The sequence below is a fragment of the Tauraco erythrolophus genome, chromosome 6 (genome assembly GCF_009769465.1).
Source record: "Tauraco erythrolophus isolate bTauEry1 chromosome 6, bTauEry1.pri, whole genome shotgun sequence".
NCBI lineage: Eukaryota > Metazoa > Chordata > Aves > Musophagiformes > Musophagidae > Tauraco > Tauraco erythrolophus.
Genome location: NC_141470.1, coordinates 17004990 through 17019975, shown reverse-complemented (window position 1 = coordinate 17019975; position 14986 = coordinate 17004990). Strand labels below are relative to the sequence as shown.

Sequence of the window (14986 nt, the reverse complement as noted above, 5' to 3'; positions counted from 1 at the left end):
AGGATCAAGCTGTATTTAAGCAAGACATTTTCCTGTTTCAAAACTTACAGTTTCTGCATAAGTATCTTCCCTACTTCTAGATGAAGAAGCCGTATAATAAGGGACTGCACTAAAGATACTCATCTGAGGAGAAATGAATACACTAAAATATCATTGTGGTAAAGGCTGATTAAGACTCAGAAAATTGAAATAATTGAACAACAATTGTTGTAATATATGAAGCTACCAAATAAGGTTTCTTACTGTCTTTTTTGTTAAAGTTTAACTTAATTTGAATGCTTCTTTGGAAGTAAGCTTTTACATTATGCTCTTTGCTGTGCAAACTGAAGCAACCAAATACTGGAGTAGCTTCTGCATCTTTCCCACATACTTGATTTATTGGTGCTCCTGCAGGTATCCACTAAAAGCAATAAACTGGAAAGTATCTTTCCAATCCTAGAAGAAGAGAGATGTTTAGCTCTGTTGTTCTACAAATATGATTCTAAACTAAGTACTTTAACTGTTATCCATACTAAACCAGTATTAATGTTGGTGAATTGTAGAAATACTTGTGAATAAAAGTTCGTAGTCCTATAGGTTGATTAATGCTGCAACCACTAGATGTGGGAGCTGCTTCAGTAGGATGGATGCTTTTTTCTTAAGAAAAGGCATAAATATAAAACTGTAATGTATTTGAGGTTTTAAATGCCTTTTTTAGTAGATATGTTATCTTATGCCTTTGTTCTTCATGTTTCCCAAATATGAAGTTTTTTTGGTTTTTGCATCACCCCATATCCCCTAGGTGTTTGAATTGTTTGCATTTGCTATATAATGGTAGTACAAGTTTCATAGCGCTATTTCCTGTGAGATTTGTTTGGTGGTGATGAATGTGGGCAGCTACTTTTCCCCTTAACCCATTCTCCATATGCCTAATAAAATTATAGGAATAGTTCTAGTTTTGTGTGTGTGTTTAAATAAAAACCACTGTTTTGCATTCTTTTGGCTATTTTTCCAACCTTTCTGAAATGTGTTGCTGTTTTTTTCTTCTTTATTTCTTCTTGTATTTTGCCTCGTAGTCCAAGCTATAAAAGACCCAAAGATTGGACTTGAAAGGTTTTGCCACTGAGAATATGGGTGGAACTTTAAATCTTGTGAATGATATGATACCTGATCTACAGGAAGTCCCGTCTCTGGAAGTGTTCAAGGCCAGATTGGATGGGGCTTTGAGCAACCTGATCTAGTGGAAGGTGTCCCATGACAGATGGTTGGAACTAGATAATCTTTAAGGTCCCTTCCAATCCAAACCATTCTGTTACATGACTTGATGTATATTATGACAAAAGAACGTCTCAACTCCAAAGTCTTTTTATTTTTTTTTTCAAAACACATTGAAACCATGTTATTTTCATGTAAGGGAAAATAAGGAAACACTTTTTACTGTGAGGCTGACTGAGCACTGGAATAGATTGCCTAGGGATGTTGTGGAGTCTTCCTCCTTAGGGGTATTCAAAAGCTGTCGAGACATGGTCTTGGGCAACCAGCTCTAGGTGGCCCAACTTGAACAGGAGGGTTGGACAAGATGACCTCCAGAGGTCCCTTCTGACCTCAACCATTCTGTGATTCTGTGGCTCTATAAAGTACTGCAAGTTTTCTTTTATTGATGATAGTAGAAGATCTACTTTGAAATTGCAAATTAAAAAAGCACTTGCTTAAGAAATACAGGAGTATTATTTAAAGGTTCTCTTTTCTTTGTGCAGAAACACGAACAGATAGAACAAAGAAACTATTTAGACACTACACAGTTGGATCCTATGACAGCTTTGATGCTTCAAGGTAAGAAATTTTCTTTTCGTTGCAATCTGTTTATGAAACCTTTCTGGGTTTTATTTAATTGTTACTTTTGGTTTAGACTTTTGAGGGGAAGAGGGAAGCAGATGACTAAACAAAGCTTCTCAAGGTATCATTCTACGTCTAAAGTGTTTTTTATCACAGCTTACTTTTTTCATATGGGATGGGTCTACAAAAATAGTGAGTAACAAAGTAGTGAATATCAGTGTTTTGTTTTCATGAATGGTGAAAGAGATCAGTGTTTCACAGAAGCAGTATGTTCCAGCTGCTTTTCCAGTCAAGGACCACTTAAATTGCTGGATACTTCACAAGATCAGGCCTTCTATATGTTCACAGAATCATACTTGCTGACAAGAAAACCAAAGTAAAATTTTGTGATTTGTTGTTCTGAATGGTATCTGAGATCCTAAGTAGAAATCAAGCCATTAGAAATGAGAATTTAAAAATTAGATTATTTATTTGCAGTTCCTGCTGAGTGTTCATGATTTTTAATCGGATTCTTCTCCTACATGTATATACATTGGACATACAGCCAACTTCTGGTTGAAGGGATGATTTTTAAAGTGCGGAACCTCAGTTAGCTGTTGGTGTCTTCTTGAGAAATCATGGTGGCATACTGGAATCATTATGCTTTTCTCCCGTGTCTAATTACAGCTTGGGTTTTTTTTAGTTTTCATAAAAAACACTTTTTTGTAGGAGAAGAATTCTGAAATATATAAAGGAATGATGGCAGAGTTTCATGTAGCACGCTATTTTTAAAAAAAGGAAATAAAATGCGGTAATCATTGTTTTATTATGTGATCTTAGTCCTTGTTCTGAGGGCTATGCATAGTTTCTATGCCAGTAAAACAATTTAGGGAGGGAGACTGGACTTCCAGTCAGCTGAAGTAGTTTGGATACCCAAGATGTCTTTCTGTGTTCCTGATGGTCGGTGTGTGGAGCTCTGAAAGGCAGAGGGCCTGCTGGTTGTCTACTGCACACAGCCTGTAAATATTCAGAAAATATGTAAATCTGTAGTCCCTTGAGTTGTGATTTCAAAGAGCGTTGCAATTTTGGATGAAGAGGGAAGGCTTGGTGACACAGTGGGAGGAAGAACAGGCTTGTGGGTTGGCTACAGTCATCCTGGCTTGGAGGCTCTGATCTTCCTGTTACTGTGTACGATGCACTATAGGGCATCAACACTTGCTGCTGGGATTTAGGAACAGAGAAACTCCGTTTTAACATGTTGCGTGTTCCCTTGCCATGATAAGCCAAGTTACCAGAGCTTTTTTGGACAACAATGTGATTGAGTGGGTAGTCTAATAATGATAAAGTGGTCAAGAGAAGCTGTTAGTCTGTACTATGAAACACATAACTGTTCTGCAGAGGAAGCTAACTGGTCACTAGTTATGTTTCCAGTGAGAAAAGCTGTCTTTGTGCAACATTCTTTAAGTGATTAATTCTGTAAAATTCATAGCCTTGTCTCAAGGTTAATGGATAGGGTTGTTTCTGTGAAACTAGAAACTGTGGCCACAGTTTGTTGCCTCAGAGATACCAAATAGTCTCACTTGGAAACCTGCTTCTACTTTCTAACAAAAGTTTTTTTCATTTGAAAGTGTCAGTTCTATCAAAACCTTTTTTTTTGGAGGTGAGGGAGCTATTGATTCTACAGCATTTGGATTTTTTGTTGTCCTTTTCCCAAGAAAATTCGAGTTCTTTCCTGGGAGAGAACAATGCCATCTGCCTTTCTGAAATAGGCAGTTCTTTATTGTTTAAAGAGGTTATTTTGAAAGCAGAATGTCAAAAGCCATACTCAGACGAAGGGCTTGAACCTTATCTCAGTGGTACTCAAGTATGTCTTTTAACTAGTGGGCTGTTGGGGATTACCTCTGCTTTTGGGAAGTCATGGAAAGTGTGTGAGGTTTTTGAGGAAAGGGGGAGGTTGTTGGTTTATTTTTGGATTGGTTGTGGTTTTTTTTCCTCTTCAGGTGTTGGTCTTGTGGAGTGCAACAGCAAAGCTCTCCAAAAATTTACATTACCTGATTCAGGACTACAGCTGAGCAGGAGGCTTTATCAGATAAACCAATAGTTTTTTTGCACAGCCTTATTATTGAGAAATTAGGTATGAAGTATGTCTGCAACTGTTCCTGTTTCTGGCATCAACATCTGTTAATTGTCTGAGCAGTAAGAGGGAAAGCAACAAAGTTCTTCTGGAAGCTTCTGAGGAAGGCAAAGTTTTGAAGAAAACTCTAGGATAATTTCCACAGAGAATCTGAAACTCAGTGCAGTAATAATGGCAGTCCAGTAGTACAAGTGGAAATTGAGAAGGAAAGGTAGAAGAGGATAGAATTAGTGGGAAATTCCAAGAAATACAGCAGATAGACTTGCTTAACACACTTTTAAGTAGAGAAAGTACAGAAATTTTAAAATTTTTGTGAAACAATACTAGGAAAACTAAAAAAATGGTTTTGGTGTCCAAGTTTCCAAACCTAGTTCATTCTTGGAAAAGAAAAAACTTGTTTCTCTGAGGTGGATAAAATAACTTACTATAATGATGTATTTACAGAGAACATACCATGATGAAAGGTAAACTTCCTTTTTCATCTTTTACAAACACAGCATACAGTGAAACACTGTTTTGATATTTTTTTCCTAAACAAAATAGAGTTCAAGGACTTGCTGTCCTGAAACTGCAAAAGCACACAAAGTTGCGTTTCAGGTACTTGACTGAGGCTGCAAATCGGCTTTTTGTACATCTAAACGGTAATTTTACTGGTGCTTACGTATTGCTGGTAAAGAGAAAGAATTTGCATTTAAGAATCTGACTGGAGATTAGTATGTCTTTTGTTAGTATGTACAGATTTAATTTGTAGCACGGGCTTCTTCAGGAAGGGCAATTGTTAAGAGGCAAAACAAGGTGTCAGACTAACAGCAGTTCTCAGTATTTCCGAATTGGTACTGCTTTGATTGTTTTCTCTGTTATAATTTCCAATCAAAGTAAGGGAAGAATACAGTAAAGCAGATTTAACTGCTTGCAGCTAAGTTTTAACAAACATTTGTCAGAAGGCAATTGTGCTTATGTTCTAGGAAGAGCTTTGAAACCAAGGTATTAACAAAGCTGATCCAGTTCCTTTATGGAGATGATGTGGGGAGTGAGGGGAAGTGTCTGCTCCCTCCTCTTTTTCCTTACCCTCCCAAAGGGCAAAAATTGCTGAGTAGAAACACTCTGTTCAGAAATCTATATTAATGGGCTTGTTCACATGCAGGGAAAATGCATTGTACGTAGCATTTTTCATCTTTGGGAAAATGTGCAGCTTGAGTAATGGAGGTTCATTAAATCCTATTTCAGCTTTGCATAAGAGATCAGTTATCCATACATTAATACTTTAGGAAAATGGGTGGTATACTCACTAATATGTAGAAAGGCAGTGAGACTTGCTTGCCAGTACAAATAGTCATTAATATCATAAAATAGAATATTTAAAACTACCAGGTCTAATGTATTATCTGCTTGAAATGTTGATGAGATACATTAATTCTGTCACACAAAAATGACGTTGACTCTTGCAGCTGTCATGCGCTGCTACTGCTGACGTTCCTTTACATGGATTCCTTTACTGTTTTAGTAAAACCTTGTAAGAACTAATTACTTTCCATCATTTTCCTTTAATCTGATGCAAATGGACAAACGCTGAAGAGAAGTGGACTTTGTTGCAGTGGCACATAATAGATATGCCTATCCAATACAAGGATAGGCATACATACAGCAGAGAGAGGGTAAAGTTTCTTAACGCGAGTAGGAGCTGTTATTGGATGAACTGGAACAAATACATGTCCCTGGACTTTTGTCTCAGGCTGCAGCTCTGGAGGCTGAGGTGCAAGTGAGACAGGCAAAGTCCATCTGCCTCTCCAGATGGAGCAAGCAGGCAGTACCCATGGTGTTAGACCCCAGGAAATGCCATGGCCTGAGGATGTACTTACTTGACATGCTTTATGCCACGAGATAGCAGAAAGCAGGCATGGAAAAATCATAGAATCGTAGAATGGTTTGGGTTAGAAGGGATCTTTAGAGGTCATCTAGTCCAACCCCTCTGCAGTGAGCAAGGACATCTTCAACTAGATCAGGCTGCTCAGAGCCCTGTCCAACCTGATCTTGAATGTTTCCAGGAATGGGGCATCTACCACCTCTCTGGGCAGCCCGTGCCAGTGTTTTATCACTCTCATAAAATTTCTTCCTTATATCTAGTCTGAATATACTCTCTTTTAAACCATTAACACTTTGTCCTAAAGAGGAGATATACCAACAAAAATGCAAGGAGATATTGTAAGACTGCTTTGACACATCTTCTCTGTATTTGTGGTCAGCATTAGTCGAGACAACCATGGAACAGTGTTCTTGAGAGCTGGAAGGAGAACGAATCCCATTGAGTTTGTTAGGAAAAATGTTTTGGTCTGTCCTGTCTAGGCTGGATGGTCAATGTTGCGACTAGCAAAGGAAAAGCTTCTGAAGTATTATAAATGTTCTTCAGAAGTCTAGTTAAAGATCAAGACTACCTTTAAGTCAAACAAAATTATTTGTAGGTCTTAAATCAGTTATTTCATGGAGTCTTCTTTCATCAAGGTCGAATTTCAGTTTAATAACAGAAATGATTGCTAAGGCATAGAATAGATGTTGGAATTTCAAATAAATTATTTATTCTTAAAAACATTAAAAATTAGTCAAACGTTTAGGAATGATAAATTTTCATCTACATCTTAACTGAAGTGAAGGAATTGATTAATTCTCTCAAGATAAGACGGTGAATTGTTCAGTCAGGAAAATCAGAGAGAAGACAAATTGAAGTTATCAAATTAAAATATGTGAAATTAATTAGTTGTTTAATTACAAATATAAAATGTTAGCACCTTTTTAAATGTCATATGACTGATGATAAAGTGGTAACTTAGTTTTCATACTCTGGAGACATAAATATGAGCAATTTTGGTACTATGTAAAGATTATAAACTTGATTTGGTGGAAAACGTGATCCAGTTGCCTTCATGGATTTTGAAGCTTTAGAACACAACAGTGGAAACTTTTGCCACTGCATTAGTTGCATCATCTCCCTCTCACCCCCAACAGAATAGTGAAATAGCGAAAGTCAATAGCATAATTGGATGCCAAATTCAATGCAATTATGAAGTATGTGATATAAATGTAACATTTCCTGCCTCTTCTGTGTCTTCCCTTTCTTCACAGTATGACCTACTTTCACATCTTTTTCTCTTTTTTCCCCCTAACCACTTTGACTGGTACTAATCCCTGCATGGGAGAAGTTCTCTTGGTGTCTTTTCTTGGCGTCATATGGCTACAGCAGTGTGAAGAAGCTCACAGGAGAGGATGTACTAATAAATAACCGTTTTCAAAGGCTTGTTGTCACCAGGTTAATGACGGGACCAAATTGATTTGCCTTCTGCTTTTCACTCTGTTTTTCTCAATGAAAAAAGAGGAAAATTGGATTGTGTAATCTGGGAGTTGTGTAAGAAAGCTTAATTAAAAGCTTAATCCATTAACCCTCATGTCCCTACTTGAAGTCAGGTGGCAGCATCCATGTCTCCTGACCATAGAAGCTGACAGAAGCAACTCCTCAAAAGCCGATTTACGTTCAACACATAACAAAAATGCGAGATTCTTCTTGGCTGTATATTGCAGCAATTCTCTGTTGATGTTGTCGTCTGCACTGTCGGATAGAGCACTATCAGCTTTAATCTTGGACAGCTCAGAAGACCCTTGGGCACAGCTGAAGCTGTCTACCCCTGCAATTCAGCATGCTATGTAGTGCTTTTTATTTATTTTATTTTTTAAGCCACAAAATCTACCTGTTGAATACCTCACTCTTTGTCCCAAAGTTCTGATGTAAATGGCACTTTCCTATTAGTTTAAGTGTTAGGTGTGTTACACAGTAGTTACATGTTTTTTTAGTGGAAGCTCTCAATTTGAGGCAGAAATACTGTCATCTAGTTTGATATTTGGTTTCATGTGGATGTTTTACATTAATAAGTTGTCTTCTTTCTGGAAAAATGCAATTATTCGTAACTTTAAATATATATTTTAAATGGATGGGTATCTTATGAAGAATTCTGGTTATCGCAAGTCATGAGGTATGTAATGCTAGACAGGGAGCTGAGGAACCTTTACCTGGTTATGGCCTGGTTATAGCAGTGGTCCCATTTCCATGTCGTGTGAATCTGGCGTATGTACTTGCTGAGTGCTGCTTGCTTGCGTGCAGCCATCAGCAGCAATCTGTTAAATTGTAGCAACTGGTTCTTCACAAAACCTGAAGGAATTTTTTTGTCCTGCTTGCCGCATCGTCATGTTGGTTCTCCATGGGCCTGCAGAACAGTGAGGGAGACACTGAGAGAAGTATCATTACATAGAGAACACGTCTTTCTGTATTGACATAACTGACCTTTTTGATTTTTCTGTTGGATGGCACCAGTTCCACTGTACTAATGTTTTCAGTGTAGTTTGTGCTGTTTGGTTGATTTCTTGCATGAACGGGAGTAAGGATGTTAAAACAGATGCTGTTCATTCTTAAAAATAAATTTGATTTCTGTTCCTTTATTCTGGGATTGATACATTGATAATAAGTTGGAAGTGATTTTACAGTTCTTCTTAGCTGCAGGCATAGATTTTAAACATAATTCTTGATTTCCTTTTCTCTGATGGAAAGAAGTAAAACCAGTAGTGTTTTAACTTTTTCACATATATATTTAGCTCAATTTCTGTCAATTTTGTCAACTAAATTGTGGAAAACAAAGTATGTAAAATATATTATGTGTGTGTATTGTTACTTTATTTCTAAAGATATTTTGTTGGGCTTGCCTGATGCCTGTTCTGAATTAATTCATATTCTCTGAGTATAATAGTGTCATAGAGCTGAACTGCTCTTAACGTGTGAGACAGAAAGATGACTAGCTCATTTTTAATACCTTGTGCCTCATTAACTTGAAAAATATAATTTAATACAATTTGGAAAATTATATACGTTTAAACAATAATTAAGGCATTGTTGATTTTGTGGAACAGGTGGAGATGTAAAATGTGAAGTTTTTCATTTACAGTTATTTAATTTCTAATGAAAATCATCTTACTTGCTAATAAACAACTTTGCACTTTGCCTGCCCTGCTGTTGTGTGCTGCCACAACTAAGCTTTTTGTGTTGGTGACTACAGAAAATATTTAAAGTAATTGCTAAAATAGGAGGTAAAAAGGATGTGTGTATATGTCTCTGAACTGTAGGATCTCTTCATTGAAATCTGTGGTATAATTGCATGAAGATGCAATATTAAAGTCTAATACAATTGCAGGAAGATGCAAAACTGTACGGTGAGTGGAAAGAGTTTCCATGAACTTGTAATTGCATTAACTTGTTTGCTGCCTTAACAGTGAAGTGTGTTTAAAGCACTTCAGTAAGATCCTGCTTTTAGTAACTAATGGTTTTGTAACTAATGATTAAAATTTGTCAGACATTTCCTGAGCTAGATGTTTGCCTAAATTTTTAGCAGTAAAAGTGTTAGCAAAGAAAGACGAACAGTTTCCAGGACCAAAGTTGAAGAAGAATATATATAGCCCTTCCCAACTTTAAAATTAAAATGCTCTTGCTGGAAAACTTTGAGGACCATCCTCTAGCACTAGTGAAAACCAAACTTTAACTATGGGCCCTGATTACAAGGGCCAGGATTTGATGGCTGTGCCATTTCCAGCACAGCAACAGATACTCTCAAGCTCAATGGTATTTTCTCTGGAGCTCCTCTGACTGAATGCTCGAGGACAGAATGGATTTAAATGTCAGAACTGAAAGCAGCAGGCTGTGTCCTGTGCATGGGGAGGAATAAAGTTTTCTAAATTAGAATAGAGAACAGAAGAAATAAGTAATAAAAAAAAAAAAAAAAGAAGTGGAAATGACAGAAGGTGAGGACAGCAAGAAGAGACTGTAAGGGTGTGGTACCAGGTTAGTTAGAAACAGAAGCCACATAATTAGATGCAAGGTACAGCAGAGGAAAATGGGAGATTAAAATGTTTGGTTTTGGGGGGAAAAGAACAGTTATGTTTCTAACAATTAGTGGCTTACGTTCCTGTCTTCTAGCCTTCACTGTGATGACTTAGCTTCCTCTCTGAGACCTTTAATTCCTTGCCCCACCACACCTTTGGCTGCCTTCCTCTCACCTAATCACCAGATGAGCAAAAGCTGACATATGGTGCCTCTGATTGTAAGTGATGCATTTTTAAATTTTGGCAGGCCAAAAGGAACAAATAACTGTTGAGTTCGCACTGTGGGCTTTCCTCCAGTGGCAGCAATGATTTAAACCACTTTTTTTTTTTTTTTCCCTCTTTCCAACCAGATTTTCACAAATATTTATTGCGTTTGCAGAATTTGATCTCCAAAGCAAATCTAAGGCTGACTGGAAGGCAACATATGTCTTTTTCTCCTCTCTTAAAAGAAGAAAATCGAGAAGCTGGAAAGGGGTTGACTTTCATGCTCTAAGTAAAGCTGGTCATTTCTGTTGTGCAAAACATAAGATGATGGGAGGAGGGTGCATAGTTTTGTCTTGGGACAAATTGATGTGCTGGAGTTGTATGACTTCATCAGTTGGAAGGGGTCAAACCACACAAAGAGGTACCTGCTAAAGAGCAAGCGGTATCTGGTGTCAGGGTGTTCACCTGGAATAAAGCAGCTCTGGCCTTGAGTCCCATGTGTTAGACTACTTCGACTTAAACCCTACCATGTATTGCTGATGAATGCCAAGAACCTGACAGATAGAGGGATTCTCTGTCCCAGTCTTTTGAAACTATCATTCTTTCACTGAGCCAAGAGACAGATGCTAGCTCTGTCCTCAGAGGTTGTGGCATGCAGGTGGGGATGCTAGGTTTGAATGATTGGCAGATATGCCAATTGAATAGCTGGTGACATTGCTGGCGGTACCTGTTCGCTCTGACATAAAATTTCGTCCCATATTCTGGAGAAATAATGTCTAATGAACACTTGATTTAGTCTAAAATACATTGACAAAAGATCTGATTTAACAGGTAAGCATTTCACTGAAACTGATTTTGTGATAAAATTCCAAATGGAAGAATAGTGAATATGTAGTTAAATACATGCACTAGGAAACACTGGTAACTGAATATTTAGGAAGAACACTGTTACCCGTGTGTCTTCTAATTTCTCTGGGTTTTTTTTTCAAATAAAAAAAAAGCATGTTGGGTACAGATAACAGGTCTCAGAATTAAGAGTTTAATGCTAGAATTGGAAACTAGGGCTGATATTAAGTAGATTGTGTGATCTTTTAAACTAGCATTTGCAAAGACTAGTAGTGTAGCACCGTGAGATTGGTAGAACAGTTGTTAACTATAGCAGAGGTGGTTTATACCTCTACTGTAAACACTTCAAATAGCATACATTCTGAAAAGCACTTAAAATTAAACTCTATGCATCTCAAGTTAGTCACTCCATTGATTTGAAATGATAAACCAAAATTATTACCTTGTCCCCAGTACTTACGAAATAAAAGCTTCCTATTTCCAGAAATAATGCACCAATGCAACCAGTGAGCTATAGCTGAACATCGAAGGAAACGGGGCAATAAGGAGAGATTCCTGTTCAGCATTCACTTAATGAAAATGGCCAATTTTAAAGCAGAGTTCCCTCTCTTTGTCAGCTGGTATCTGTAAAGTCAGTGATTTTTTCACTGCTACCAAAGTCGTGGGCTAAGCTGGCCATGCTTTGGCAAAATTGCTGAAAATTATGATACTGTTAGACAGGAAAGCTGTTAAGATGGACATTTCTCAAGCTGTTTTGCAGATAAGTAAACAAAATTGAGAGTAGGCTTAAAATAGCTCAAGGGCTTAGTGTAATTAGAGAAATGGAGAGAGGAGAATATATTTCAGAAAAAAGGTAGAGATGCCACCTCCTTTTTGATGTTAATGAGATTGTAAAACAATATTGTGATTAGTCAGGATTTTTAAAGGGATATGTGTAAATTAAATTCTAATTAAAGCCACTTCTTAATTTCTTGTCAGTAAAATCCTAGAAAATCTAAGTTTCTCACTCTATACTGTGTTTTCAAAGGTCTTGGAGAAGAAAAAAGTGAGGAAACGCTTTCAGAAAATCTTTCCTTTATGCCTTCGTTGATACCTCACCTATTTTGAAACTTACTTGTAACATGCCTTGTACTAAAGTGTCAAAATTTTATAAGAATTTTAACACTGATTAAAGCACTATATACACTTCTGTACGATGTAGAATTTTAAGTAAAATACATCTGTACAACTGAACAGTCGGGGTTACTCAGACTTCCCTTGGTTAGAGCTGTATTTAGTTTACAAGGAATGCAAGACAGGAGGACAATAATTCCTCCTGCTCATCGTAGCACACAGAGTGTGATGGAAACCTTGAGGGGTCCCTTAAAACTAATTTGAAACTCATAGTTATCACCAGTCGTGGAATCACCAGCCTCTTCCCCCTATTTCGTAATTTATTTATGTGTAGCCTTTCGTATGTTTAGACTCTCTGAAAGGCTGAGTGAGCAAATCAAGTGACGATACTGAAATGTATAGTGATTTTAATAACTGTTATAAAGACCTGCAATGTCAAACTGCTACCTTAAACGGCTTGTAACACATTTTGAAAGTGTTAATAAAACACCTTTTTTTTTTTTTTTTTTTCTGGAAGTGTGACTGAAGTGTATTATAGAAACACCAATCAAGAGATCCTGTGGCAGGCAGCTATAGTCCCCTGTGTTACCATGGCATGTGCACATGCTGAAGTGTGATGACAAAACTGTCCAAGACGAAGGGAATACAGTGTACCATGTTTTTCAGCAAGACAAGGAACAAGTAGCGCAGCTTGGTTAGGGGCTGGTGGAGTACGCATGGCCAACCCAGTGTGGCTGTGTATATGTTCCAGTGACTCTCTCTAAAAAGGGAAGGGAAAAATTCAAAGTCCTGGCTGATGTATACCAACTAGAAGAGAAGCACAGAGACTGATTAGCGAGTTTTATGAACTAGTTCAGATGCTGCATCAGCTGAAGGAAATCTTTGTTGTTAATATAGTTATGTTCCTGTACACTCATACCATTATCTTAGATCTGGATTTACTTCCCTGGTTCTATCTGTGTTACTTGTCCTGTTTGCTAACCTTAAACATGTTCTTTTCCTTGTTACTGTGGTTGTCTGTGATAATACTGATCACCTTTAGCAAAAAAATTTGGAAAATTATTGATTAAAAAAGCCTATATAGAAAAGCAGTGTTGTTATTAACACCTATTGTTCATTCTCTGTAAATACTTTATATGTTAAGATGCTTAGGGAGAAAATTCCTATTTCTATGTGGCCTGGTGGCAATAGTAGCGACTGGAATTGCAGCTGGTTTGGGGTAGAAAAATACAAACCTAAAAAATAAGGTGGATAAATATTCTAGTTACCTAAACGTACGTATGTGTTTGTACAGTCTATTTGTTCAAGGCCCATAGTATGAGCAATGAATATTAATAGTTTCATAGTGCAGGCTGAGATTGCTCAAATGCTTGATAATTACAACCGAAAATTGCTACCAAGTGTCAGGTCTAAGTGGAGTGTGCTTTAGCCCAAAATACTAATGTGATTGATGGAACATCTGTATGAAATGGTTTGAAGGACTCTGCATTATAAAACTCTCATGTTCTGTACCAGAAGGACACCTGCCTGAATATTTCATGTTTAGTTTTCACTTTGTCATGTGTGGTACTTGAATGGAGTACTTATTTTAAAAATACAAATGAAATTAATTAAGATAGAGGAATGAAACTTTTTTTTTTTTTAAGCTCACTTTGCCACTCTCCTCACCCCACCATGTTTTTTTGTTCTCCCCCACCAGTGCAGACGCAAGAGAACAATAACATTTATCTTAGAAAAGACTGTATATATTCACTGTATTGTGTGTACATATATATTGTGTATATATTCATATATGGATATCCATATATCCATACGTACAGATATCCATATGTATCATATATATAATGTGTGTGTGTTTATATGTATATGGGATCATGACCTTACCACTGACTTTTCTTTCTCCTTCATATCCTATCCTGAGATTTCTGTATAATATAAAATCAGACTTTTACTGAATGATTTATATTTCCAGGAAGTTGCTTGACTTCCTATTTTGCTATATCAGTATGTTGCTTTAGTGGTTACAGTTTTTGCAACTTAAGGTGAAAACGAGGAAAAAACCAAAAGTAATACTAGCCAAATCAATAGTAATACTAGCCAAATCAGTTGACTTGGGTATTACTTTAGATTACTTGCTCCCTTCTCCTACACACCAAATATGATATTAAGTGTAGTTAAAGCCTGGATGTAAGAATGGAGACGGATATATATGCATGGATAGAGGAAGTTTCTCCTTGGTTCTGCATAAAGAAATTGTGCAACTTCTTTGAATTTGTAGCATAAAATCTAATGTTTCTCTTTTAAAACCTTTATGTTTTTGTAATGTTTTGTAGCATAAATTTATTCAAGTATATAGCAGTGTTACTTTCTTTAACATAGGTTGCTTCTTTATAATTATGGTTAATCTTTTGGGAAACTCTGTCCATCACAGTGCTGGAAAAAGTAGCACAATGTTTCTGGATTCCTAATTCTTATCAAATTACTTCATGACTGTGTTTTGTGGTTGTTTTTTTTTTTTGTAACTTATTGAAGAAATGGTCATTTTTTACCAAGGATATCGAGTATTGAAAATCCAATAAAGACAGCTTGATTGCTTGTTTAAAAGTGTGAATGAAACACCTTTTTAAGTAGAAGTTGTTATATGCCCTGTCAGGTTTTACGGTAGTCTCTAGTTTCCTCACAATGCAATATAGACCTGTGCACTATAGGAATTGGGGAACATCTAAATGTCTTCTATGGCGTGTTACAGTTTGGCATTTACCTCTTTCATCAGCAAATGCATTTCAACGGGAAATATGCAGCTTTGCTTTTCTCATGATCAGAGATCTCTACATGATGTTTACTGAACTCTGTAGAAACAGCACTGATACAGGAGATCTGGAAGACAAATATGTGAGTATAGGACGTATATGAGAGGATTGCTGAAGCATCCTCTCTTCGTTTACCATTCCTTTACTTGGCCTGAATGTAGCCAGCTGAGGA

At 36.9% G+C, this 14986-nt stretch overlaps 1 protein-coding gene across 1 annotated transcript in view; it reads left to right on the top strand.

Moving 5' to 3' along the window:
* Positions 1–14986, top strand: part of SHANK2 (SH3 and multiple ankyrin repeat domains 2) — a 317236-nt gene that overhangs the window by 158444 nt on the left and 143806 nt on the right. The window contains 1 exon segment of the mRNA XM_086613043.1: positions 1737–1812. Coding sequence (XP_086469169.1) covers positions 1737–1812 — 76 coding nt within the window.